Here is a 24,718-nt window from a genome sequence, read left to right on the forward strand (position 1 = left end):
TGGCAGAGCCCAGCAAGGGGTGTGGCCCTGGGTCTGTTCTCAGGGGTGGAGCCAGCCAACAGGGTCACCCTGTCCCTTTAAGAGAAGGGGAGAGCTAGCCCCTCTCGGCCATCCTGTCTTGTCATCCATCCCGGGCAAAATCCGAAAGGGAAAATGAAAGAGGGACCAGGAGGAACAGGTCCCAGCCACCTCCCAAGGTCCTTTACTCGGCTTTAACATCCCCGCGTCAGCTACAGGGCGAGTGGTTACGTACGGGTGAGAGTCTGGGGGCATCAGGGGCCTGTGGGACCTGTGAGGGGTGGGGGGAGTTGGGGGGGTTCTCGGGAGATATGGGAGGCTGGAAACAGAGGGACACCAGGGAGGAGATGGGAGAAGCTGGGCCGGCATTCCTGCCATGCTGAGCTCAGATGGCGGGGGACACCTAGGACATTGGGTAGAGTTATGGAAGCGGCGTTACCTTTGAGTCCGCTCCCCAATTTTGAGAGCAGTTCACTGCAGTAAAAAGGGCAGGAAAATGGGCGGAGAAAGAAGGAGGTGGGTCCTTCTGGGTCTGCTGACTCCACTTCTCCCAGGGGTACCAAATTGGGTCTGACGGAGAGCTGGGTTTGAGGCACCACTCTTGCCCACAGAAAGCATCCTTGAGCACGAGGGCGCTGCTGGGTTCCCGCTTCTACAAATGCAGTCAGAGGCCGTGGGGGGTGGGGGGCGGGCTGATCTCCAAGGCCCTTTCCCACCAACCTGGACTCTGGAGGAGCAAAGGGTCCAACCCAGCAGGCCCGTGGGTGTCTGACTAGAGCACCAAAGTGGAGCTCCTCCCCAGCGCCCATAGTGGAGAATCACCTAACCCTTCCCGCCCCGCCCCCCTTCCTAAGCCCTTTGTTCCCACAAAGTCCCTGTTAAACCCAGGCCTGGCTGACCCCCTGGCTCACCTCGAAGTTAGAGGAGGTCCAACTGACTCCACCCCGACGGGCACGGAGGGCTGGGGATCCCGATCCTTCAGCCTCTGACTGCCCGCCCCGCGTCCATCCCCAGCGCCATGGGGGAGTGGGCGTTCCTCGGCTCGCTGCTGGACGCCGTGCAGCTGCAGTCGCCGCTCGTGGGCCGCCTGTGGCTGGTGGTCATGCTGATCTTCCGCATCCTGGTGCTGGCCACGGTGGGCGGCGCCGTGTTCGAGGACGAGCAGGAGGAGTTCGTGTGCAACACGCTGCAGCCGGGCTGTCGCCAGACCTGCTACGACCGCGCCTTCCCCGTCTCCCACTACCGCTTCTGGCTCTTCCACATCCTGCTGCTGTCGGCGCCCCCGGTGCTCTTCGTCATCTACTCTGTGCACCGGGCCAGCAAGGAGCCGGGCGGCGCGGCCGGTGGGGCAGGGTCGCTGGGGACCCCGGGGCGCCCGGGGGGCCGCCGCGCGCGCCGCTGCTACCTGCTGAGCGTGGCGCTGCGCCTGCTGGCCGAGCTGGCCTTCCTGGCGGGCCAGGCGTTGCTCTACGGCTTCCGCGTGGCCCCGCACTTCGTGTGCGCCGGTGCCCCGTGCCCACACACGGTGGACTGCTTCGTGAGCCGGCCCACCGAAAAGACCGTCTTCGTGATCTTCTACTTCGCCGTGGGGCTGCTCTCGGCGCTGCTCAGCGTGGCCGAGCTGGGACACCTGCTCTGGAAGGGCCGCCCGCGCGCCGGCCACTGTCGCCAGGAGGCCGAGCGCGACAACCGCTGCAACCGCGCGCACGAGGAGGCGCAGCAGCTGCTCCCACCGCCGCCGCCCGCCCTGCCCGCCAGGCACCCGGGCCCCGACCCCTACGCCCCGCCCTCCTATGCTCACCGGGCGCCGACCTGCGACAGCGAGGGCGGCAGCGGCCGCAGCAAGGCATCGCTGGCCACCGTCCGCCAGGACCTGGCCATCTAGAGCTGCCTGGGGCGGGGGTGAGGTCAGAGGCCAGACCCCACTACCCCGGAGCGAGAAGCAGCTCTGCAGCAACTGTTCGCAGGGTCCCCTGCCCAGCAGATGACACACAGGGGGCATGGCCCGCCGGGCAGCATCCGCAGCTCCCAGCCAAGCTGGGGACATCTAAGGAACTAAGGCCGGTCCTTGGTGCCGTCATCCAGGCAGAAAGGAAGGAGGCTGGGGGGGGGGTTGGGTGCTGAGAGAAAGTGGACAAGAGGAGGGCAGAGCTACTGCAAAGTGGAGGGTCCGGTGGAGCCCGGGTTGTTTTACTGGGGACAAAAACAACGGTGATACCAGCATCCCTGGGGGCCTCTCCTTGTTCAGACTGAGGCGTGGCCTCTGTGTGGGCCCTCTGTGTATGTACACACACATGTACACATACATACGGTGTGAGCTGTGGGTGCCCAAGCGCACGTCAAACCTGTGTGAGCTCTTGCGTGTGTGCGCATGCACGCATATATCCTGGGAGAGCTCTGGTTGTGCACGCGTGTGCACAAGCACATGTCCATCCTCTGCAGGCTCTCTGCGCACGTGTGGGCCTACCCCGTGTGCGTTCTGCGTATGCGCGTGCATCTGTGCGCCCTGTGTGAGCTGTGTGTGTGATCTCTGACGTGCACTGTGCGAGTGGCCAGGACCCAGTGCCAGCAGCAGCCACGGTGGCTCCCTCCCTACCTGCAGGGGCGTCATGGGATGGTCTGCCCTCCTGCTGGAGCCCACACAGGACGGGAGCGGGAGGGGAGGCCTCAGTCTGGGCACCATCTACACTCTCAGCCTTGTGGCCTGGGCAAGGTGGCTAGGCCCTCCTTTCATGGAGATAGAGTGGGGGTGGGCAGTGGGGTCAGAGGGCAGGACTGTTTTCTGGCTTCCCCCTCTTCACCCTGCCGCTGTTACCCCAGTCCATAGACATCCTCAGAAGAAACCTCCCCCAGAACGTGTGCTCCTGGACCTGCATTTTCCCGCAGCCATCACCCGCTTCCCCTCCTCCCTCCCCGCCGCGGCCCCACCCCCGGGGAAATACAAGGATCTGTCTACGTGTCTGCATCCTTTTCCCCTCCTATCTCTCCTCTGCCCCCATCTTCTTCCTCCTTCACTGCCCCAGTGGGGATGCTCTCCGTAAGCAGCCAGCAGCAAACTGAAAACTCCAGGGGCCACCATCCAACCACGCCTCCGGGGCTCCACCATCTAACCACGCCTCCGGGGCTCCACCAGACCCTGCCGAGCAGGCTGCCAGCGCCCCGGTCTTCCGTGTCCCCGGTCGCTTCCTCTCTGTCCTCCTTTTTCCTTCACGCCTCTTCCTCAGCTTTCCTGCCTGGCTCCACACAGCAGCTGGAGGAGTCTTTCTAAATAGCTCCCCTACTTACGTCCTTGGGGCTCCCCCATCCTCAGGGTAAGTCCAGCACCTGAACGAGGCTTTTGAAGCCCTGCACGTCTGGCCCTGCTTCATCAGGCCCCCTCCCCTTGGCTTCTCCAAGGTCGCCATGCCCCAAACCATGCCGAGTTTTCTGTTCCTACCAAGCACGGTACCCAATCTTGCTTCTAAGTGTTTCAACATGCTGTTCCTTTGCCTGGAGAGGCCTCCCTCTCTGCACCGCCCCCTTCCGCTAGCTAATTAATGCCTACCTGCCTTTTGGTCTCACCTGGGAAGAAACTAGATGGCTTCCTTTACAGACAGCCCAAGCCCCAAACCAGAGCTGGAGGCCCCAAGGCAGCACTACTGCTGGATGCATAGCTCTCTCCTCCTCACAGGCCCATAGTAGGTGCTCAGTAAACTTGGTCTGGATGAGGAACTGGTGGTGTTCCCCAGGCCCAAGCACTTATCCACGCTCACGGTGTGTGCTACCGTCCCTCCACCTACAGTGAGTTCTGCGTCTGCCGCCTGGACCCTTCCATGCAAACTCAGATGTGAATGTCCAGCTGTTTTCCATATATATTCATTCAACAAATACTTCTTGAGCACATAGTGTATACCAGGCAGTGTTCAAGATGAGCACTGTTTCATAGGAAGAGGAGGTGAGCCACCCATATAATTCCAAGTTTTCCATTAGCCACATTACAAAGTGAAAGGAAACAGGTGAAATTCATTTTAGTAATATTTTTCTTTAAGTACTTTTTCAACACGCAATATAAAAAAAGTATCGAGGAGATGTTTTATATTCTTCGTTTTGTACTAAGTCTTTGAAGTCTGGGGTGTGTTCTGCGCTTGGAGCACATCTCAATTTGGACCAGCCGCGTATCTAAGACTCGGCCGCCACCCGTGGCGAGTGGCTGCTATTAGCAGATTCAGGTGTTGGGCTCCAGCGGTGAATAAAACTTGCCCCTGTGAAGCTCACATTCTGGTGGACAATAAATATAGACTGTACCAGTGTAAAGAGTAAGGGGAGAGAGAGTGACACCCCTGAGGAGTGACGGGGAGCAAGAACATACCAAGTTGCCAGCCATGAAGCTTCTCCAGGAAGAGCATTCCCGTTGGAGGGAATGGCGAGAACAAAGGTCCTGAGGCGGGAATAAGCTGGAGGTCTTGGAGGCCAACAAGGAGGCTGGTGTGGCCGGAGTGGAGTGAGGGGCATGGAGGGGGTCACCAGCAACTCACATGGTGCCCCAGCTTCCTTAGCTCTCCTCTCAGTTGCTGGGGTCCCCATCCACCCTGGCCACCTCCGTCTGTTGTTGCCAGAGCCCGTCCTCTGCCCGCCTTCCATATCCCATCAATCACCTGGTCCTCCTGTTTCACCACCTAAGCATTTCCTCCCCTTGGCCACTCTTCTCCACCCCTTCAGAGGCTGCCCAGGGTCAGCCGGTCACCGATGGCCTGGGGTACTCCCTTCCTAGCCTCTGCTCCCGCCCCCTGCAATTCTAATCTGAACACCTCACTCACTAGCTACAAATCCTTCACTGCCATTGCCCTCAGGATCAAGTCCAGCTCCTGAATTGGCCTTGACCAGCCCGTCCCAGCCTCTACAGCTTCACCTGTTCTGCCTTTTCCACCGAAACCCAAAATGGTTAAAACACAGAGCTGGGGATAGTTTCTGACAACCAGGAGCTTTTTATTACCTCTGCATTCCACCTGGCTAACTCTTCCCCTTAGAGATTTAGCTGGGAGAGAGCACCTGTTCCGGGAAGCCGTCCAAGCCCTGCTTCAGGCCTGGTTAAATGCCTCTGCCCTGTGCTCCCATAGGCAAAGCCCACGTCAGCCCTCGATGACCAGACTCCAGCAGTGGTTCTCAACTGGGGGCGATTTTTCCCCCCAGGGGACATTGGGCAACGTCTGCAGATATATTTGGTTGTCACAGCTTGAGGGAAGGTGCGACTAGTGGATAGAAGCCAGGGTTGCTGCTAAACACCTACTGTGTGCAGGACGGCCCGTCTCAGCAAATAATTCATAGCCCAGAATGTCACTTGTGCCGTAGATAAGAAACTCTGCTCTACAGTGAACTATGAACCATCCAGCGCAACCTCGAGCCCCAGCAGCAAAGTTACTATCCCAAGGGGGGCGCTTCGTAAGTGTGGGCGTCACTGCTTTAGTCGTCACAGGGAGGGGCACCCTCTTGGCATTTGGCGGGTAGGGACTAAGAATGCCAATGTCCCCCCACAATAAAGAATTGTCACACACTCCTTTAGAATGTCCCACTGACATTTACATAGTGAACAGCCTCTTGATAATTACCTGACCCTGTTTTACATATAAAACATTAAGGGTTTAGTTTGGGACTTTTTTTTTTTTGGCATGGTTTTATTATTCATTCTTGGTTTTTATCCACCCATACTCTTTAATTTTCCTGGGCTCCTTGTACAGAATAGCTTCCGACCTTCTTACTTCTTTTAAATCCAAATGTTCATTAAAAAAAGAGAAGCAAGTATAAGACTGTGTCCTATCGGCCCAGTGATTGGGCCCAAGCATCGACACGTGGAAATTCACAGTACTTTCCCTGAATTTCTCCTTTACAATATAGTGTGCCAGCGTGGTGACTTTTTAAAGCATGTGTTTGGTATGTTATGTTAAATTATGTCAGGTTCATAAAGAAACCTGTTAGAAAGTGTTAGAAAGTATTTGCTAGAGGAAGAGAGCCTCGGTCCTCAGCACCCTCTCCAGCCTGGGCCAGACTGTGACATAAGTGAGGATCTGGCGCCACCTGATGGCTGAAGTATAAATGGCAGGTGGACCCCCGTGGAAGGAACTCTTCCCGCCCAGGAATCTCTTCTCGCCCAGGCGCCCCGCTAACCCTCCCCAAACGCAGCCTCCACTGCCACCTCCCCAGACGTCCCCGCCCCCAAGATCTCAGTGCCTGATGCTTCTTCAAGGGCTTCAGGGATCCAGGAAAGAGCCCTGGCTGAGAGGTAGGAGCCCTTAGTACTGTTCCCCGATCTGCCACTAACTTGCTGTGTGACCATGGGCAAGGGCACTGCCCTCTCTGGGCCTTGATGTGTAGTGGCGGGGAAGGGGGGGGGAACTGGCTTCTGAGGACCCTCAAGCCCTGTCACACTCCATCCTCTCAACCAGGAGCATCCAAGTGCCCTGTCACCTGTCTGTCCTCTGTGCCTCCTGCCCACAGAAGTGAGCTTAGGGGTGGACAGGGGAGGGCAGGACAATTCTTCCTGGAGGCAGAGGGACAAGAGGGCGGGCCTCCCAAGTTTCCATCCCAATCCTGAGCTCTTCTTAGTTTGCAATAAGCCCCTGACCCAGGTCCCCATGCCAACTGCCACTCCTGCTGTGAAGGTCATCTGTGGTCACTCCAAAAATAGAACTCTGCCACTAAGTGACCCCCCAGACTCAACCTCTGGCTTCCCAAGGGCTAGGGACTCTGAGGGCCGAGGTGGCTTTCTCCCTCGGAACGGGGACTCCCTGAAGGCGCAGGCAGGCTCTCCCTTTCTCCCCTCCCCCCACTCCACACTGGGGTCCCTAACGGGCTGTGAAAGCCCCTAGACCAAGGGCTTTCTAAGGGCAGGCCCATCTCCTTCCACACGGTCTCCAAAGATCCCAGCACAGCAAGGCAGGCTCTGAAGGCGGCTTGGCCCCCCCAGCGCCCACAGCTAACCCCCAGCCCCTGCCCAGACACCGAGAGAAGGCGGCGAGGCAGCGAGGCTCTGAGGCACGTGTAGAATAAATATAACTTTATTCTTTATCCAGTAGATCTCAGTGGAAAGTCCAACAGTAACAGGTGCACCAGCGGGCTCTGGGGGGATGAGACCCCAACCCCGGGGCAAGGAGGGCAGGGCAGAGCCAGCTCCCCAAACCCAGGGGTGCAGGGGTGACGGGAGGGGGCCCCCTGTAGGCCCGTCCTGCGGGGCAAGGAGGGGGCACGGGGGTGGGGTGGGGCAGGCCAGGGAAATGGAGGAACTCGGGCCACAAGTGTCTGCCGGCCCGTCTGTCCACTGTGTGTGTGTGTGTGTGTGTGTGTGTGTGTGTGTGTGTGTATCTGGGGGCCCTGTGGGCGGTGCTGGTGGCTGTGAGGCTGGGGGGCAGGGGCAGCTCGGATCCCCTGGCCAGCCCCTTCACGGGGCTCGGGGGTGGGGGGGCTGGAGGGCTTCAATGATGTGGGCTCTGATGGGGAGGCAGCTGTGCCAAGGACACGAGGCTGAGAAACACACGCCTTTATGTTCTGAGGCCCCCTTGCTTTGCCCCTGCCCCATCTCTTGGGGGAGCCCCCTCCTTCCAGGGGTTGCCGGGAAACTGTCCACGCCCAGTGGTTAGGCAGAGGGAGAGGGGAGGGCAGGCCTCGGAAAGTTAGTACTTCACAGTTTTAAAGAGAAAACTGAAGAGGAAAAGGCTAGGGAGGAGGGCTTGGGGGCACAGGGACTTAGGGAGAGAGGGGGCCCCTTCTGAGCCACTCCCCTCCCCCAGGACCCACCCCCCTCCAGCTCTGAATCCAGCTCCCCCCAATACACCGCACAGATTCCTTCAGTATAAATGTGCTTAAAATGAAAATTCTTATTAAAAAAATCAAAACCAAAAAAAAAAAAATTAAAATAAAAACAAAACCAGCAAGAATTAATACCTGGGGGTTGGTACGGCAGGGTATGTACAGGGGGAGTCCCCCACCCCGGCCCACCCCCTCTGTCACCAACCGAGGCAGGGGGGCTCCCCAACGGGGGGGCAATGGCTTGTGAGTTCTGAGGATGGGGGAGCCAGGTCCTGGCATTTGCTGGTGATGAAGATGTGGAGAGGTGGGCAGAGGGGTGTCTTGATGAACACGAGGCCCCCGGGCCCCATCCTGAGGCCCGGGACCAGGGGTCCTCACTCAGTCCTTGCCCCCGATGTCAGCCCTGACATCTGCAGGAGCGGGCAGTCCATCACAGGCCCGGGCCTCTGTCCGAAGAGTCGCCACCGCCTCCCTCCGGTCCCCCAGGGAAGGGAGGACAGGTGGGGGGCAGGGCTGGCAGGGGTCGCATGGTTGGTAGAAAGGCAGAGAAAAGCCAGGGCACGGGGCAAGGGCTGTGTCCACGGGCAGTCACGGGGAGTGCGTGGTCGGGCTGCTTCTGTTTGAGCTGGGGCTGAGGCTGGGGCTGCAGCTGCCGGGCGGGGGAGCCAGGCCACCCCCATCCCGCCCTCCGCCCCCCGCTTGTCCGCTCAGAGTGTCCAGGCCCTCTGAGTTCTCCAACATTTCCTGGATGAGAGGTGGCATGGAGCCCGGGATCTCCATCTTCAGCGTGATGACCCGCTCAGCCCCTGCAGGAAAGGAGGGACAGAGGTCAGCATGCCCGCCCTGCTCCTCCAGCCCCACAAGCAATTGTGGCTCCAGGAGGGAGGGTGGAGGGGGTGGGAGGGTCAGTACTACCCATATCAGCTTCCACCGTGCACTGAACTCGGGGCTCAGCTCTTTGACATAAGGCAGCCCTCCTAAGCCCCCACGGCTGAGGGGCAGCAGGGCAAAGTGGTCCCAAACTCGGGCTCTGGGGTCAGACTGCCTGGGCTTGACACTGGGCCCTTCCTATGCGCTGTGTGCTGTGGACTCTCCTACTGACATCTCGAAACAACTCTGTAAACACCATCATTATCCCCACTCCTCAGATGGGAAACTGAGGCTCCGAGCTGCTGTCTGACCTGCTCAAGGACACACACCCACACAGTCTGGCTCCAGAGCCCTTAACCACCACGCAAAGATGACACTGCCACCTTGGGGCTCACAGGCAGGGGTCACCCACCTAGGCAAGGTGGGGTCCGGTGAGTGGGGCATCACATGGGCACAAAGACGTGGGATGTCAGCTCAGATGCAGGAGGCCTGACCCTGGACGTGGACGGTGGGTCCTGGGCCAGGTGTTGGGGCCCAGCCCCAGCAGACACATGGGGCATCTCCAGGTGTGGGAGCCTCACCCTTAGCACTGATGCTTCGCAGGTCTGTGATCTTCATCAGCATCTTGGGGAACATGTGTGGGCGGCTGGGCCTCCGTTTCCGCACATAGACCTTCAGTGCCTCAAGCAGCGGCTCCTGAAGCATGTCCACCCTGTCTGGCTGCTCCAGGTCCTGCCGGTCTGAGGAAGCAGAAATGCCGGCTGAGTAGCTGCCCTAGCCCAGCGAGGATCACAGCTGCACTTCCAGCCTTGACCACCAGGGGGCACGCCTGCCCAGACCACGGGCTGAGCTTCTCTGCTGGGGGGCGGGGGGAGGGCGGGGGCGGTCCCCACACAGAAAGGCCCTGAGAGGCTCTCAGATGTGAGCAAAGAGGGGCTGGGGACAGGGGTTGTCCAAAGGTCCCCCTGAGAGCCAAGTTCATGGAGGTGGGATCCCTGAACACAGGCAGTGCCACCTTAAGTAGAGACAGGTCTCCCACTCCTGCCCATTATTCTAGACACCAGCCTGATAAGGTAGAACTCATAATAATAAAATAATGACAGCAGCCAACATTCACTGGGTCTTACTCTGGGCACACTGTGCCTTATTTATTATCTCCTAATCCTCCCATCAACTTTATGAAGGGAAGACCATTACTGCCCCCATTTTACAGAAACAGAGGCTCAGAGAAGTCCAGCAACCTGTTGAAGGTCACACGTTTGGCCAGGACTTGAACCTGGGTGGTCTGACCTTCAGGTCCTCACTCCTAAGCCCCCTACAAGGAGCACTGCCTGGAAACGGAACCAGAATCCAGGTCTCCATCACGACTCCCTTGCCGTGTGGCCGCAGACCAGACCCTGCTCCTCTGGGACTCGGTTTCCCCCTCTAACAGGGGTCTGACAAGGGTCTGACAGGTCCCTTTCTGATCTGATGATCCCTGAGCTTCTCCCCAGGAGAGGCTCTGGGGGTCACACCACCACCCTGGGCCTGGCCCCCAGACCCAGGCGCCCTGCCCACCTCCACAGATGAGGCAGATGGCACTGAGCAGCCCGGTCTCAGCATCGTCCATCTCCAGGGGCAGCAGCTGGTTGGCGAAGGCGAAGACCAGGTCCGTGAGAGGCCCGAAGCCGGCATTGTGCATCTGGGTCCGGTTCAGGGTCAGCCCATCCGAGAAGGTCATTGTGTCCTGCTCGGGCGTGTACCGCGTGCAGATCCGCAGGATCTGGGTGCAGAGGGTTCTTGGGTTCAGGAACTCACATCCCCCAGCGCTTCTAGCACCAGCAACCCCCGAGGACCACCTGGCAGGCAGCCAGACCAGTGCTGTCCCATAGAACCTGCTGCAATGCTGGACACGTTCTACGTCTGCACCGTGCAGTACAGTAGCCACCGGCCACGATGTGGCTGCTGGGCACTTGAAATGTGGCAAGTGCAACTGAAAAACTGAACTGAATTTATTTTTAATTAATTTAAATTTAAATAGCCACACATGACCAGTGGCCTCTATATTAGACAGCTGATCTAGCTCATCCCGCCTCCACGCAGAGAATTAAGAGGGAAACTAGAATTTCCAAGAAGGCAAAGACCGCAGTGGATTTATGCCTACAGTTCCCAGGACTGGGTACGCAACAAGAGCTCCGTAAATGTATACTGTCTTCAACTCTCTCAAACCCTGATCCTGCCTCTTGCATCCCACCTGCCACCCCACCCCTATCAGGAAGAGCAGCCTGGTCACGTCCCACCACAACATTCCACATCTCAACCACCTTAGAGGTGGTTCAGAAGGGACAGGTGGGCTGAGCCCATCAGGGAAGACAGGGAGGACAGTCCTCCCTCCAGCCCTGGATTTGACAATCCCATCCGCCCCCATCCTGCCTCCAGTCCAGCCCACCCTCTGGCCCCAGTAGATGCCCTGCAGTCCCCTGAATCCAGCTGGTCCCACACCAGCAGCCGCTTCACATGCCCCTTCTACAAACTCCTAGATGCTACCTCCGCTGGGGCGTCCTCCCTAGGGTCCAGCAGTGTGGCTCTCTGTCCTTCAGGGAGGGGACAGCCCTCCCCCATCTCCAGCCAGCGCTTATCACAGTTTTGCAAGCTCTGTTTACATATCTGTTGCCTCCACCAATAGAAGATTTTCGAGAGGGGACAGTGGTGTGTTCACCTCTGCTCCTGACACCCAGTTCAAGGCCTGGCCACACAGGGTCCCAGGAGAATCTTTATTAGACTGAACAGATGGGAAGACAGGTGGCTGGAAGGAAGGTCCGATGGAAAGATGGACTGAGGGTGGATGCATGCGTGTATAGCTATACGGGTGACCCAGTGCACATCCGGGGGCTGAGTGGCTAAGTGGACACATGGGGGAGAGGAAGGGTGGCTATTTGGGTGGGTGGGTATTTGGACAGGTCGATTCCAGATGGACGTTTAGGGAGGTGGTTATTTGAGTGGCAGGACATCCTCCAAGGACACGGGGGTAGTGCCCAGGTGGGCAGGGTGCAGACCCTCACCAGGATGTCCAGGCAGGCAGCCTTGAGAAGGGTGATCTGGTCCGCAATGGTGAGGGTGGTGAAGCCGGGCAGCTGCTTGGCGAACTCCACAGTCTTAATGATGCACTTGGTGGAGAGTTCACTGAACTTGTCCCAGAGGTCAATGTCCAGAGAGACACGCTGTTCTGAGCTGTTGTTCTGGGAGGACGGGGGAGAGTGAGGGCCTTCCCCTCGTGGCACCCTTCTCAGCCTGGCTCCACCAGCCCCCGCAGACCTGCCCTCTACTGCCTTCACTTCCTGAGAGCTCCTTGATGGGAGGCGGCGGGGAGGAAGGGGAGGCGGGGTGGGGGTGGAGGGGACGCGGCGGTGGCCCAGGCAGGGGTGCGGAGGGGCAGGCCTGGCAGAAGAAGGGGTGCCCCCGGGGGGCCGTACCGTAGTGTATTTGCCCAGCTGGCAGAGGGCGGGGAAGGTCTCCTGATGCGCTTTGCGCACCTTCTCGATGAGCTCCCCCACCTCCGGCGTCAGCGTGTAGCTCTCGGAGCACTCGGGCTTGGGCGCCTCCTTCTTCTTCTTGTTTCGGTCGTTCCTCACGGCTGTGGAGGGGCCAGGCTGCGCGGTTAGAGGGCAAGTGCGGCCGGCGGTTCGTCCCCAAGCCCGTCCATCCCCAGCCCGAGCTCCTCCCACCAGACCGAGAGCAGCCGGCTGCGCAGGAGGCCACCCGGCGGGGGCGCGCACATGAATGCGTACACACGCGAGCGCACAGGCAGGCGGGACGGCAACACACGGTGCCCCCCCCCGCCCCCCGCCGTGCCCACCCGGGCCACACACCGAGGCCTGCCCCAGGGCCCCGTGACCACCGCACGCACGCCTGCTCTCCCACGCATCTACTCCAGCTCACACTCCGGGTGCGCACGCGCGGGGGTCCAGGGCTGAAGGCACGTGTGGCGAGTGTCCCACGTCTGGGCTCGGCCTCCCTGCCTCCCGCTCCCCCTGCCTCCAGGAAGGACCGGCTCCTGCCTCCACCATCCCCCAGCCCTCCGGGCAGCCGTCTCCCTGGGGTCCCGGGGATGGGCGGCCAGGCGAAGAGTAGGGCTCCCCAGCCTGAGAGTGGGGGGCCCGGGTGGGAGAATCTCTCGGCCCATTAGCCGGGGGAGCTGACAAATCACCGGGGGCGCTGAGCCGCACACACCACTCGGCTTTAAAGAAGCGATGGGGTCGTTACCAGCCGATTAGCCCAGACACACAATCACTCACAGGACCAGTGGCGGCGGCTGCTGACGCTGGAGGAAGAGAGGGTGGGGGTGGGGGGCCCAGGGAGGGGCAGCGGTGGGGGGGGCAGGCATAATTTGGAGATCACTCATGTCGATTCTGCAAATTCAATAAAGTGCAAGGGAGAGAAGGGAGAGGGAGAGAGAGAGTGGGGGGATAATTTGGGAAGAGAAAATTGCAGCTGTGACAAGACGTTTATCATTCGGAAGCTTTAATTCTATTGAAATGGCAGCTGCTCAGCTCCGGGGCACAGAGCAGCCAGAGAGGAGAAGGAGGGAGGGAAAGGGGGAGTTGGTGGTGGAAGGGAGAGGGGGTCCCCACCCTGGCCCTTCTGTGATGAAAAGCTCTGGGAGCGGAAGGTGGCAGAAGCAGAGGGAGGAGGTGGTTCCGGGCCCTGCAGGGAAGGGTCCCAGGCCTGTGGGTCCCAAGTTGTCACCCGCTCTGCAGCGCACAGCAGCCACTTCCTGGGCTCCGGACAACGCAGCCCCTTCCTCCTGAGGCAGGAGGTGGCCGGGTGCTGCAGGATCCCTCTGCTCCTGTCTGGGGCTGCTCGTGTCCCCCCCTCGTCCCCTCCCAGCTTCCTTCTTCCACTGCCCTGCCCACAAAGGGCTAGAGGGTCCTGCAGCCCCCTCCCCCACCCCATCCCCCATGGCTCAGGCACCATGGCAACGGCCACGCAGACAAGGAGGCGTCTGTCAGCGTCATTTATCTCTGACATCATCAATCACCGGTCACCACGGCAACACCCATGATTTCAACACAAGAGGGTCTCCCTGTCCAGCCCTCCCTCTCTCCCTCCATCGGGCCTCAGCTGAGCCCAAACTGGAAGCCCCCGTTCCTCTGGGATCGGGGAAGTCTCAATCCTCTCTTCCAACTCCCGGTCCCAGGTTCCACCAGACAAAGGCTCTAAGATCCCTATGCCTGCAGCACCTCCCCGGCCCCCCCCCCCCACACACACACAAGAAATACCCAGCAGCACCCCTGTCCTGAGATGCACAATCCGGAGGGACTCGGGGAGGCCTCTGAGCCCCACCCCAAAGCCAAGCAGGGCCGGCAAGCAAGGCAGCGGGCGCAGACACACGCATGCACGTGAGCGAGCACACGCAGCCCGCCTCACGCGAACAGGAAGGGCTGTCCGCACAGGGACACACAACTCGTGAGACAGACAGGTCCCTGAAGCTACAGGTGAACCGTCTTCAACCACAAGCCTGCACACCACGTCACGAGCACGGCCGTTCACATCCACACACACATCCCCAAGCCCCTGATCACCCAGCTTTAGGGGCCAGGCACTCGTGCCCTGCCCAACGCACGGCCCCGCCCTGCCCACGGCACTCACACTCCTTGGACATGCCCACTTCGAAGCACTTCTGCAGCCGGCAGTACTGGCAGCGGTTCCGGGTCACCTTGTTGATGATGCAGTTCTTGTCCCGATGACACGTGTACACCATGTTCTTCTGGATGCTGCGGCGGAAGAAGCCCTGGGTATGGAGGGCAGGGAGTCAGGTCAGCCACACCCACAGTAGGAAGAGCGCTGGCCCGTGGCCTCAGCCGTGGGAGCAGAGGGCCAGGTGGCTGCTGCCCCCAAGGGCTTCGGACATCAACTACCTGAGTAGACCAGATAAGGCAGAGGGAAGGGTCCACCTACAAGGATACCCCGAGAAGAATCCCAGTACCTGCTGCCTCAACACTGCAGGTGGGCAGAGGGCAACCCACACGCATAGACCCAGCTTCCTCTCTCCTGGGGAAAAGGACCTCGGGCTGCTGGTGAGTCAAGTAAAGAGGCAAATGGGGCTAGAGGAGAGAGAGGCAGAGCTCTGGAACCCACAGCCCTGGGCTCAGAGCGCAAGAAGAGAAGGCAAGCAGGAGGGGCCACACAGACACACACACAGGCTGGCCAGACAGGTGGAGAGCGCGCGGGAGCAGGGCAGCGAAACACACATTCGCTGGCCAGGCAGATGCGCACAGACTGACCACGGGTAGACCAGGCTGGCCAGCGGCTGCCCACACGGGCTAACAGAGAGACCGACAGACAGGACAGGCAGACACAGAGTCCAGGCCTGGCGCTTTGCGCTGATCTCTGCCCCACACTGAGGGGCAGCCCAGGGCCCCAAGCCTCAAAGCTGTGCAGCTTCGGAACCCCAGTCTCTGGGGAAGAGACGGGTACAGAGGCTCAAGCCCTGGGGAGAGGAGGAGGAGAGGCCATGCCCACAGCTGCTGGGAAGGTGGCAGCCACATCTGCACCCTGGAGCCAAACATGGGCACGTGGAAATCCAGCCAGACTCTGGGAAGCCCACAGCCTGGGCACCTGAAGGAGAGGCCAAGGCAAGGCGCCTGCTCCTAACGGCCTCCTGCCAGGCTGCCATGGCGAGGTTCAGGCAGGGCCACAGAGGGCAGGCCTCCTGGGTCCCCAGCCAAGAGCCAGTCGGCAGCTAGCTCACCATGGCAACCCGGGCATCGGTAGCAGAGCGGGTGTACACCCTGCCAGCTGGAGGATGGAGATGATGGGGAAAAGAGCTGAGGCAGGAGAGGGACCTCTGGTTTGGGGGACCCCTGCTCATCTACGGGGAAGGAGGTTCTGCTGAAGGCTTCCCCTCCTCCAAGGCTGCTGCCACCTCCCGCACAGAAGTAAAAGCAGCAGCTTCAGGGACACCCACTACCACCACCACCACCACCACCACCGGCACAGTCCCAGCCCTCGGCAGTGGGAACATCCCATTTATCTAATCAGGGATGTCCTTCCCAATGACCCCCTCAACTCACCTTGCAGCCCTCACAAGCGCTGACCCCATAGTGGTAGCCTGAGGATTTGTCTTGACAGACAAAGCAAGGCTTGTAGATGCGGGGGAGAGGGGGTGGCGAGGGGGGGCTGGGCACTATCTCTTCGGAACTGCTGCTCTGGGTCTCAATGGCTAGAGAGACAAGAGGAGAAGGGCGGTTAGAGACCCAGGTCACCATCCTTAATACAGTGCCCACCCTGCCTCCTGATCTCTCCCAGGAGCCTCTCCCAGCCACCCCACTGCTGCCAGGAGTCAAACTCTGGGGCAGGGACACGGTCTCAGGAAACCTGGGACTTCCCAGCCCGACTGGGGAAATGGGGCTGCCGATGAAGCTCCAGCACCCCCTCAGTCCTGCCTGCTTCCGCAGGACCCCACCTTCAAAACCAGAAGGAGCAGATAATAAACCATCAGATTTGTACACGGATGTGGCAGTACTTGGCGCTTGGGCGTGGGTGTCAGCCTGGCTCCACAGCCCTGGACTCTGGGCAGCCCCGCCCCATCTCCCCTATGTTAGGAAGGAGTTAAGGCCTGATGAGGAGGGAGGGAAGAGGACACAAGCTGGGGACAGAGGAAACTGGGGTCAACAGGATATTCAAAGCCGGCCACTCCCCCACCCCCTCTGCTTCCGCTCCCCCCTCCACCCCCTCTGCCAGCAGCCACAGCCCCTCCTCCACCCAAACAATCCCCCGGCCAGGGACCCAAGGCAGGGTGTGCACGGTCACAAATGCTGGGGCACAGCAGGTGGGGACTCCCTGAGATAAGCAGGGGGACCCCTTGGAGACAGGGAGAAGAGTCCCTGTGGGCCCCGGAAGCCCATTGCTCTGGGTGCCCCCTGTCTGGGGGGAAAAGCATGACAAAGGGGGTCTGTTCCCATCAATGCTCTGTCTGTCTGGCCTCCATACGATACTATGTCCTGTGTCCCGGTTACTATTCCCCTCCCCTCCTGTTATTCAGCTCTAAGAGGGCAGCCAGGCGGGTGACCTAGCCAGCAAGGGCAGCTCCCCCTACAAATCCTCCCCAGTGCCTGGCCCCATGCCCATCACCCCAGGCAGAACAGGGGGGGCTGTCTGTGCCCGAAGCCAGGACAGCTGGGGGTGTACTGTCTTGGATGAGAACTGTGACCCAGTCAACCCCAGATTCCCAAGGGGCCACCCAGCACCCTCCTGAAGCTTTGCTAAGTCCACGTGCCCAGGGCCAAGGAGGGGCAAGGATGCCTCCCTGAGGAGATAGATCCCTGCTTCCTCCCACACCCCAGAATCCCATCTAGTCTCACCCCAAACTCCAGCACACGAGGTTCTGGAATTCAAAGGGGCCCACAGTTCCTGCCCGAGCACCTCATGGCTCATGTGGCCCCGAAGCCCAGGCACGGAGAAAAGCAGCACGTGGATGGGGGCGGGGAGCGGTGGGGAGCTGGCTAGCTGCATGCTACCACCCTCCCCCTTTACCTGCAAACACAACTAGGGACTGCCAGGCGGTTGCTGACAGGGAGCCAGGCCAACAACCTTGGCAGGCCTTCCCTGGCTCTTAGCTGGGCCTGGGCACCACTTCCCTGGTCAGCCCGGCCGACCAGCACTGCTGTGGCCCCACGTCCCTGCCCCTGCCCAGAGGGCGGCCTGCAGCAAAGGATCAGTGACTGCCGACACCAGCCCCGCACCCAGCCGGACTCATCGCTGACCTCCCCCACCCTCTGCTCCTCACCCCAAATCGAACCGTCCTGGCCTGGTTTTCCCCACCTCACTCTCCCAGAGGCCAGACAAGCAAATCAGACAGGCGAGAGGCCTGAGAACAGCTGCTGGGGGGGGGGGGCGGGGTTGGGGGGCCTGGGTGAGGCCAGGAGGCAGAGGGGTGAGCGACAAAGGAGCCCTTTGTTGTGCTAACTTTTTCCAAGACGTAAAAGGAGTCACAATAGACAATCCAGACTGGTGGGGGGTGGGGGTGGGGTGTCAAGGACAAGGGGGTGTGAGGAGGATCATGGCCTAGAATCCCAGTCAGAGTTCTGACCAGAGAGGAAGGAGGCTCTGACCTCCCTCCCCTCCCTCTCTCCCTCCCCTCCCTCTCTCCCTCCCCATCCAGTCTTTGCCCTGGACCCACCTCCCCCAAAGCCCGACCTCTAAAATGGACCAGAGGAGAGGGGGAGAAAGGACAGAGAGAGCTTTGGGGTATGGAGTGGGGTTAAGGGGAGGGGGCCGTGGGGAGACACAGGGGGTACCCAGATGAGGGACAGGCAGCTTAAGACCAGGGACTGACTGGGGAGGCAAAGGTCTGTAGAAATTTGGAGCTGAGGCAAAGTCCAGAGGCTGTTTATGAAACTGGAAGAATGTGCTTTTTAAATTGCACTTTTTGGCAGGACGGGGGAGATGACCGAAGGTGAGGGTACACAGTTTGGGCTCATTGAGGCCTCCCTGCGGCCCACCCCACAGCAGCTGGCTGCCTCTGAGGCTATCACACTGGTCTGCAACGCCCCACGCCCAGCACATCCCCACCTGTCACCCAGGTAACAGCTCTGAGGTTTCCCACTGTGCCCTTTGCACCCAGAGCCCCGGCTCAGTCCCCACCTCCCGGGCCACCAGCCAGCAGCCAAGGGGAGCAGGGGCACTCTAGGACGCTCCCAGCCTCTGCAAGAGTCAGGACGCAGCCTTAACTCTGCACACCCAGCGGGGGAAGGACTGCCACGGCCTGGCCCCTTTCCGCTCACCTCCCTCCCCAGAGGCCCCAGCCCACAAATCTCTCCTCTTCCTGCAGAAGGACGAGGCGGGAGAAGCACCACACCTTCTCAGCTCAAAAGTTCCAGCGCCCAGCGAACGGATGGCACCGGCCCAGGGAGCCAGGCGTCCCCTCCCGCCCGCGCTGCCAGGCTGCCCCTCCCACGCCCCCGCTCGGCTCCTGGTGGGCAGAACGCTCCGGAGTCCCCGCGCCCCAGAGCCGCTCGCAGGCCCGCACAAGGGGCCGGTTTCCTGGAGGAAATCTGCAGGAAATCAGCCGGGCCCCCGGCCAGCGGCTCCCCTCCCAATCCTGCTGGCGCCCGCTCCTCCGCAGCTCCGCTGGCAGCCCGCGGGGAGGGGCGGGGAGGGGGCGCACGGCGCTGGGCCTCGCCCTTCCTCCACCCCAGAGGAGGGTGGGGGTGACTCTGGGTGTAGCGCGGCGGCGGCGGCGGCGGCGGAAGAAGGCCCCTACCCAGCGGCCGCCGATAAGCATCTCCCCCCCTCCCCCCACTACGGGCATCCACGTGCTTCACATTCTTGGACGTCTGGGAGCGGGCGGAGGCGTGAGCCGCGAGATTGCTGGGGGACAGATGGAGAGCCACATCCTTTGTACCCCTTGTCCTCTGGCGCCCCAAAACGGGGATTCTGGGGGAGGGAGGCAAGGTCCCCGGGGCCCTGCAGGATCGCGAAGGTCTTCTCCCCAAGCCCACGTGCAGTCTCTTCCCACCTTTGGTGGAGGTGGCAGCAGAGAGTGGAGAACTCGGTGTGAGGGGGCAGGAGGGCTCCTGTCACCAGAGGACCTACACACACCCAGGGGTTCGGTCATGAGCCCGTGTACTGTAGACACACTCAAGTCACCACCCCCAGCTTCCAGGCCCTCCCAGCCTGTACCGCACCACAACCCTCCCAGCCACTTTCCCGGCCCACTAAGCTTTGGGGGCAGAACCCACTGCCACAGACCCGACACTCCCGCCACGGGAACAGGGGAGCCGGGGCCTCTGGCTCCACGCTGCCCCACACACGGTGCGGGGGAACAGGCCTCCACTTCCCCCATTGCCCGAGGGCCTCCAGGCTTCCCCCTACCTCGCCTGGCCAGTTTGGGGCCAGAAAGAGCTGAGCTGCCCCCAAGGGCTGGAGCCCAAGGCCTCGGATCCCATCTCCTCCCCAGTCCTCTGGCAAAAGTGGCCAAGGCTGTGGAGGGAGTGCCCATGGCAGCCATGCCCCAAGTATCCCACTTAGCAGGGAACACCTTCCTCCAGTTCTGGAAGGATGGGAAGAAGGGTCCCAGTGTGTGTCACACCTCTCGCCTGTCTGTTTTTTTTTTTTTTCCTAAAGTGCACCCACGCGCACCCCGCCCTCCCTCCCACGGTCTGCAGCCTGCAGCCTCCCAGGCAATCTGCCCCAGAGGCAAAGGTCAGGGGGCGGGACAATAAAGGCTGGGGGTGAGGTGGCTCTGAAAGGGGCAGGGATGGGCGTCTCTGCACCTCAGGTCTCTCTTCCCAGAGCAAAGGCATTGCGGGTTGCCCTTCAACCTACTGCAATCTGCCAGGCCCCCAGAGACCCACTCTACCCCTCCTCCCTGGCAGGCAAGGGAGAGGCAGCCAGGCCGGGAGGGTGGGAGAAGCCCCCCAGGGAAGAGTTGAGCCCAGAGCAGGGGAGAGGACAGAACCGGAGCCAAGTAACAATAACGCCTAAGCACCGCTCTCCCCCACCAGGTACACTACCTCACAGCTGGGTATAAACATGCCCAGGTGTGCACCCCAGGCACTCACAGCTCCCGCCAGTGTACAGGGCCTCTCCCTTCCAGGGAAGCCTGAACCCAGCCAGAGGACGGCGAGGAGAGGAGGTGCCAGGACTCCAGGGTTCTCATCAGCAGCGGCCCTCTTAAGAAGGGACAGCCCAGTGCCTGCCTCATCCCCAGGTGAAAACAGGGTAACAAAAGGACACGGCTGAGCTGGGAGGGGATGCAGCCCTCATTTCCAGAGTAGCCCCAGACCCACAAAAAAATCAAACTCATCCTCCAGAGAACAAACCGTATTAGGATCATGGGGAGGGGGATTCTTCCCACCAGAGTAGCTTCTCCCCTCCTTTCCTGGCATAGAAGCCTGTGCCAGCCAAATGTCTAGGGCCAGGACAACCCTCAGATGGACAGGTGTCCTTCCCCAAGGTGTAAGGGTCGGTTAGGCTGGCCGACGGGTATCTGACGGAGTTGCCCCTTCCTGCCACACCCCACTGCCAACACCAAAGAAATGGAGCGCTCCCCTGACATTCAAGAGCTGGGGGCAGCAGCTGTCGCCCGGGACAGGCTCTCCCCAAAGCTTTGGCAGGGGTGGGATCTGGGGAGGAGGCCCCTCCTCCTAGAAGCAGACAAGCCCACAGATAGGACCTTTACCCCACCCTTCAGGGTGGGAGAAAGGACCACTCAGCTGTGAAGCTATCGGATTGCAAGCAAGAAGAATATAAACTGGGGGCAAGGGGCTTCACTTCCCCTGCAAAAAGTGGAAGGAGAGATGAACAAACGTTTCCTGAAAGGAGGAACCCCCAAAGTTCCTCAGTCCAAATACAACAGAAATAGCGCCCAGGGTTACTCGGGGGAGTCCAATTGTCCAACAAGGGCACCCTACTTTCAGCAAGAGAAACAAGGGAAAGTGGAGGGTAGGGTAGAGACAAGACCCTCACTACGCCCCCAGGCCTGCATCTCCTGGTGGAGCGGAAGCCCTACAGCCCACCCTCACCCCCCAGCTCCCACAATAGGAGGGATAGGCCGGTACCTACAGTGGTTTGAGCCATTCCAAAGCGGAGTCCGGAGCGGGGTGGAGTAGGGACCGGGGGCAGGGAGCCCCTTCTCCGGGAGCAAACAGGCCCGGTTCTGGTTATAAAAATCCACCACCAGGAAGGGATTGGGGGTGGGGGTGAGTCCCCCCACGTCCACACTCTCGTACATCTTCCCCGCGAAGACAAGAGGTCCGGGCGGATAAGTCCTGCGCGCCGCCTCCCTCACTCAGCCGGCGGCGCCATCCGAGAGCTGCTGGGGGCGAGGGGCACGTCCCCCCCGCCCCGACTGGAGACCCGGGCCGGGGGCCGCCCTCTGCCCTTAGTCCCGCGTCCAAGTCGGCCGGCCGCTCTGCGAGTCCCAGGTGAAAAGCAGGGAAGTTGTGTGTACTGGGGGCGGGGGGACTGGGGGGGGGGTCCTTCGGCTGACCCCGGGAACGCCCGGCCGAGGCCCGGGAACTCGGCGTCTTCACCTCGAGGGGGCTCCCGTCGCGAGTCTCATAGGGTCCGAGGCAGCGTCCCGCGGCTCCCCGAGTGCGCCTGCCGGGGGCGCGATCGGCGCGGGGCGGGGAGTCACCGAGCACTTCCTCCTCCCAGCCGGGGCTCCCGGGCTTCTCCGGGGCGAGGATTCCGGGTGGGGTTGGGACCGCGCGGCTCCGCCTCCGCCTCCACCAGGCAAGGGGCGGCCGCCCTGCGCTCGGTCTCCGGCGGTGCGCGCCGCGGGCCCCCAGCCCCGGCCTACGCGACCCCTCCCCTGCAGTCCCACCCCCTTTCCTCCGCCCCGTCCCGTCCAGGCACCGCCCCTGCCTTAACCCTTTCCCGGCGGGTCCGGCAGCAGCGGGCGCCAAACCGGGAACTGAGAGGGAGAGGCGGGCCATGGAAGGCAAGTGGCGGGGAGCCCGGGCAGGAGGAGGAGAGAAGAGGGGACGGAAGGGGTAAAAGGCTCGAGAGGAGGAGTGCACGGAGTACTGGCGGAGGCTGGGGACCGGGAGAGGAGGGGGCTGCTCCAGGACGGAAGAGGGGCGGGCGTCTCCCCCGTCCCAGTTCCGGCTCCCAGCCTCCCCCGTGCTTTGGTCAGTCCCCGGCCCCGCGATGCCAAGGCGAGGGAGGTGGTGGGCGGGAGGAGGGGGATGGTCCCGCTGTCCTCCCCCAACACACACCCCCACCCAGCCCGGGCCTCATTTGCCTAATGCAATGCGGCTGAACTCTCTCTGAACTCGCCTGGCGGCGCCTCACCTCCGGGTGACCCACCCACCGCTGCCCGTGACATCACCCGCTCGCCAGCCTGCCCGCGGGGCTCACCCGCCAGCCCCCTGCCCGGTCGGGCCGCTCCCCCGGAGACGCGGAGAGTGGCGGCAGGAGGCGAAGGTCTGGGGTGCGTGTGGCCAAGTGTTAGCGCCGTGCCGGGTGTCCCGGGTATGACATTGTGCAGCTCGGGCACCGCGTGGGAATGAGACACCCGGCTTGTGTCATTGTCTGTGACATCATGTGTGACTCCGGCCGCCCGCCCGCCGGAACCCGATGCGGCAGCTCGGGCGCTTTGACACAAACGCGTGCAGAGGGGGCTCTCCCCGCAATGCCCGGCGTGCTTCAGTCGCGCAAAGCCCCGCCCAGGGTGTCTCCCACAGGCGGAACCAGCATGGGCCCCCCACCGCACCGTCTAGCCCTGGAGAGAGAAAAGGAGGGGCTGGTGCCTTTCAGCTGACCACTTCCTCCCGGAAGCCCTCGGGATGCCGGTTTCACTGGAAGAAAGACCTGGGTTGGGTAGGTGCAGGAAGGCGCGGCGGGGGGGCGGGGGGGGGGCGGGGGGAATGCCCCAGGAGAAGAGAGTATCTTATTGCTCGCTCTGACCCTGCAGCAGAGCTCCCTCATTTGATAGGAATTTACGTGCTTCCCGAGGACAGAACCGTCTAAAAGCCAGGTTCCTAACATATGTGGTCATTTAATCCTCACAGCAACTCGTAAGAGATAAGTGGTATTATTCCTATTTTACAAATAAAGAAACTAAGGTCTTAGCAAGGTTAGGTGGGTTGTCCAAGATCACACTGCTATTAAAGGGTAGAGTGAGTATTTGAACTTTCTGCCATCAAAGCCCATATTCCCACCATGCCAGGCCGATTCAAGGAAAACTATTTTCTGAGCACCTCCCAGGTGGATACCCTGGGGAGCCTGCCTTTGCAGACCTTATGGTGCAACAGCCATTTAGCAAATAATCACAAATATATATATTTATGTTTATTACTGCATATTATAAATAATTGCAAACTGAGATCATTGGTATTATGACACAAGTAAGCACATAAAGTATGCTTTGAAGAATTAATGTAGGCACCTAATTTAGGTTGGAAGGTCAAAGCAGAGACCTAAAGAAAGTAGAAGTTTAGAAGTTAGGTAAAGAGTAGGAAGGAGTGGAATCCCAGTAAAAGAGCCTGTGCAAGGGTCCTGGGGTTACAGACGTTGGTGAACTAACAGAGGACATAACATAAAATTCAAAAGAAAAAGGAGCAGAGGCCCAGGCTGGAGAGGTGGGCTGAGGCCAGACCAGGTGAGCTTGCTGGATTTTATCTCAAATGCAGGGAGAAACCACAAAAAGGTTCCAAGCAAAGGAGAGGCAAGATCTGATTTACAGTGTTATAAATCAGATTTAACCGTGTGAAGCTGTATGAAGAATGGATGGTAGGAGGGCAAGAGAGACCAGTTAGAACAGTCCAGGCAGCACACAATAGCAGCACAGCCCAAGAAACTGGCAGTGGTGATAGAGGAAAGTCATCAATGTGGCGGGGGGGGGGGGTCGGATAGGGGGTAGTGTGGGAAAGGAGGTAGCAAAGAGGACTCTGGTGTGTGGCTTGTGCTACAGCAAAGTTTCCAAGAGTGCGAAGTACAAAAGTCTGCTGGGCAGGTGGACGGGTGGGTGTTGGGCTCCAGAGTGAGGTCTCACCTAAGTGAGGTCTGGGCTGCAGGTGGAAGGCTGGGTGCAAGCCTTGGCTGTCTATGAGATTGCTGGGGAGGAGGGCAGACTGCTTCCACAGCCCTTGGTATCTCCTCCCAAACGACGTAGATCCTGGGCACCAGTTATGTGCTAGGCCTTGTGTTCACAGCTTCAAGGTACTAACGGATCTGGGGCTGTCCCTGCCATCGAAGACCTGGTGATCAGTAAAAGATCTCCCAAATGATACAGCTCACTGCAGGTACCAGGTGGAGAGAGTCACTTCATGGTAGAGAGATGAGTGTTGTTAAGAGAAAAAATAAGGACCTGCGGGCCTTCAAAGGAGGGAGCGAGTGAGCAAGGAAGCGGGAACATCTGTGAAGGCTTCTGAGAAGAGGCGGTATTCGAGATATTCCTTGAAAGATGGATAGGATTTCCGGAGCTAGAGAAGTGGAGAAGTCGGGGTGAGATGCCTGTTCTGGGCAACAGCAAGGTCATGGGGCAGGTCAGAGCAGAACGCAGTGTCCTGGGGCAATGGGAGAAGAGGGAAAAAGGAAGGTTCTGGCCGCCTGGGGGGGGGGG

The 24,718-nt window shown here is 60.5% G+C and overlaps 2 protein-coding genes across 9 annotated transcripts in view; one reads left to right on the plus strand and one right to left on the minus strand.

Annotated features, from left to right (window-relative positions):
- The first annotated feature begins 1,036 nt into the window (after positions 1-1,036).
- On the plus strand, positions 1,037-1,903 carry GJD3 (gap junction protein delta 3). The gene has a single exon (XM_030839959.2). The coding sequence runs from the start codon at positions 1,037-1,039 to the stop codon at positions 1,901-1,903; it is 867 nt and encodes a 288-aa protein (XP_030695819.1).
- Positions 1,904-7,033: 5,130 nt separating this feature from the next.
- The window catches only part of RARA (retinoic acid receptor alpha), a 43,519-nt gene continuing 25,834 nt past the window's right edge, over positions 7,034-24,718 (minus strand). For 6 of the 8 annotated variants that reach the window (XM_060290907.2, XM_070044514.1, XM_030840263.3 and 3 more), the window contains 7 exons: positions 15,720-15,868; positions 14,296-14,437; positions 12,120-12,280; positions 11,709-11,885; positions 10,225-10,429; positions 9,249-9,407; positions 7,034-8,603 (listed from right to left, as the gene is read on the minus strand). In XM_060290907.2, coding sequence (XP_060146890.1) covers positions 8,386-8,603; positions 9,249-9,407; positions 10,225-10,429; positions 11,709-11,885; positions 12,120-12,280; positions 14,296-14,437; positions 15,720-15,868 — 1,211 coding nt within the window. In that variant the 3' untranslated portion in view covers positions 7,034-8,385. Of the gene's footprint in view, positions 8,604-9,248; positions 9,408-10,224; positions 10,430-11,708; positions 11,886-12,119; positions 12,281-14,295; positions 14,438-15,719; positions 15,869-18,431; positions 18,448-21,213; positions 21,871-24,718 lie in introns of those variants that run through there. The other 2 variants (XM_030840264.3, XM_060290908.2) reach the window with 2 other exon arrangements.

Source organism: Globicephala melas, chromosome 20 (genome assembly GCF_963455315.2).
Source record: "Globicephala melas chromosome 20, mGloMel1.2, whole genome shotgun sequence".
Taxonomy (NCBI): Eukaryota; Metazoa; Chordata; class Mammalia; order Artiodactyla; family Delphinidae; genus Globicephala; species Globicephala melas.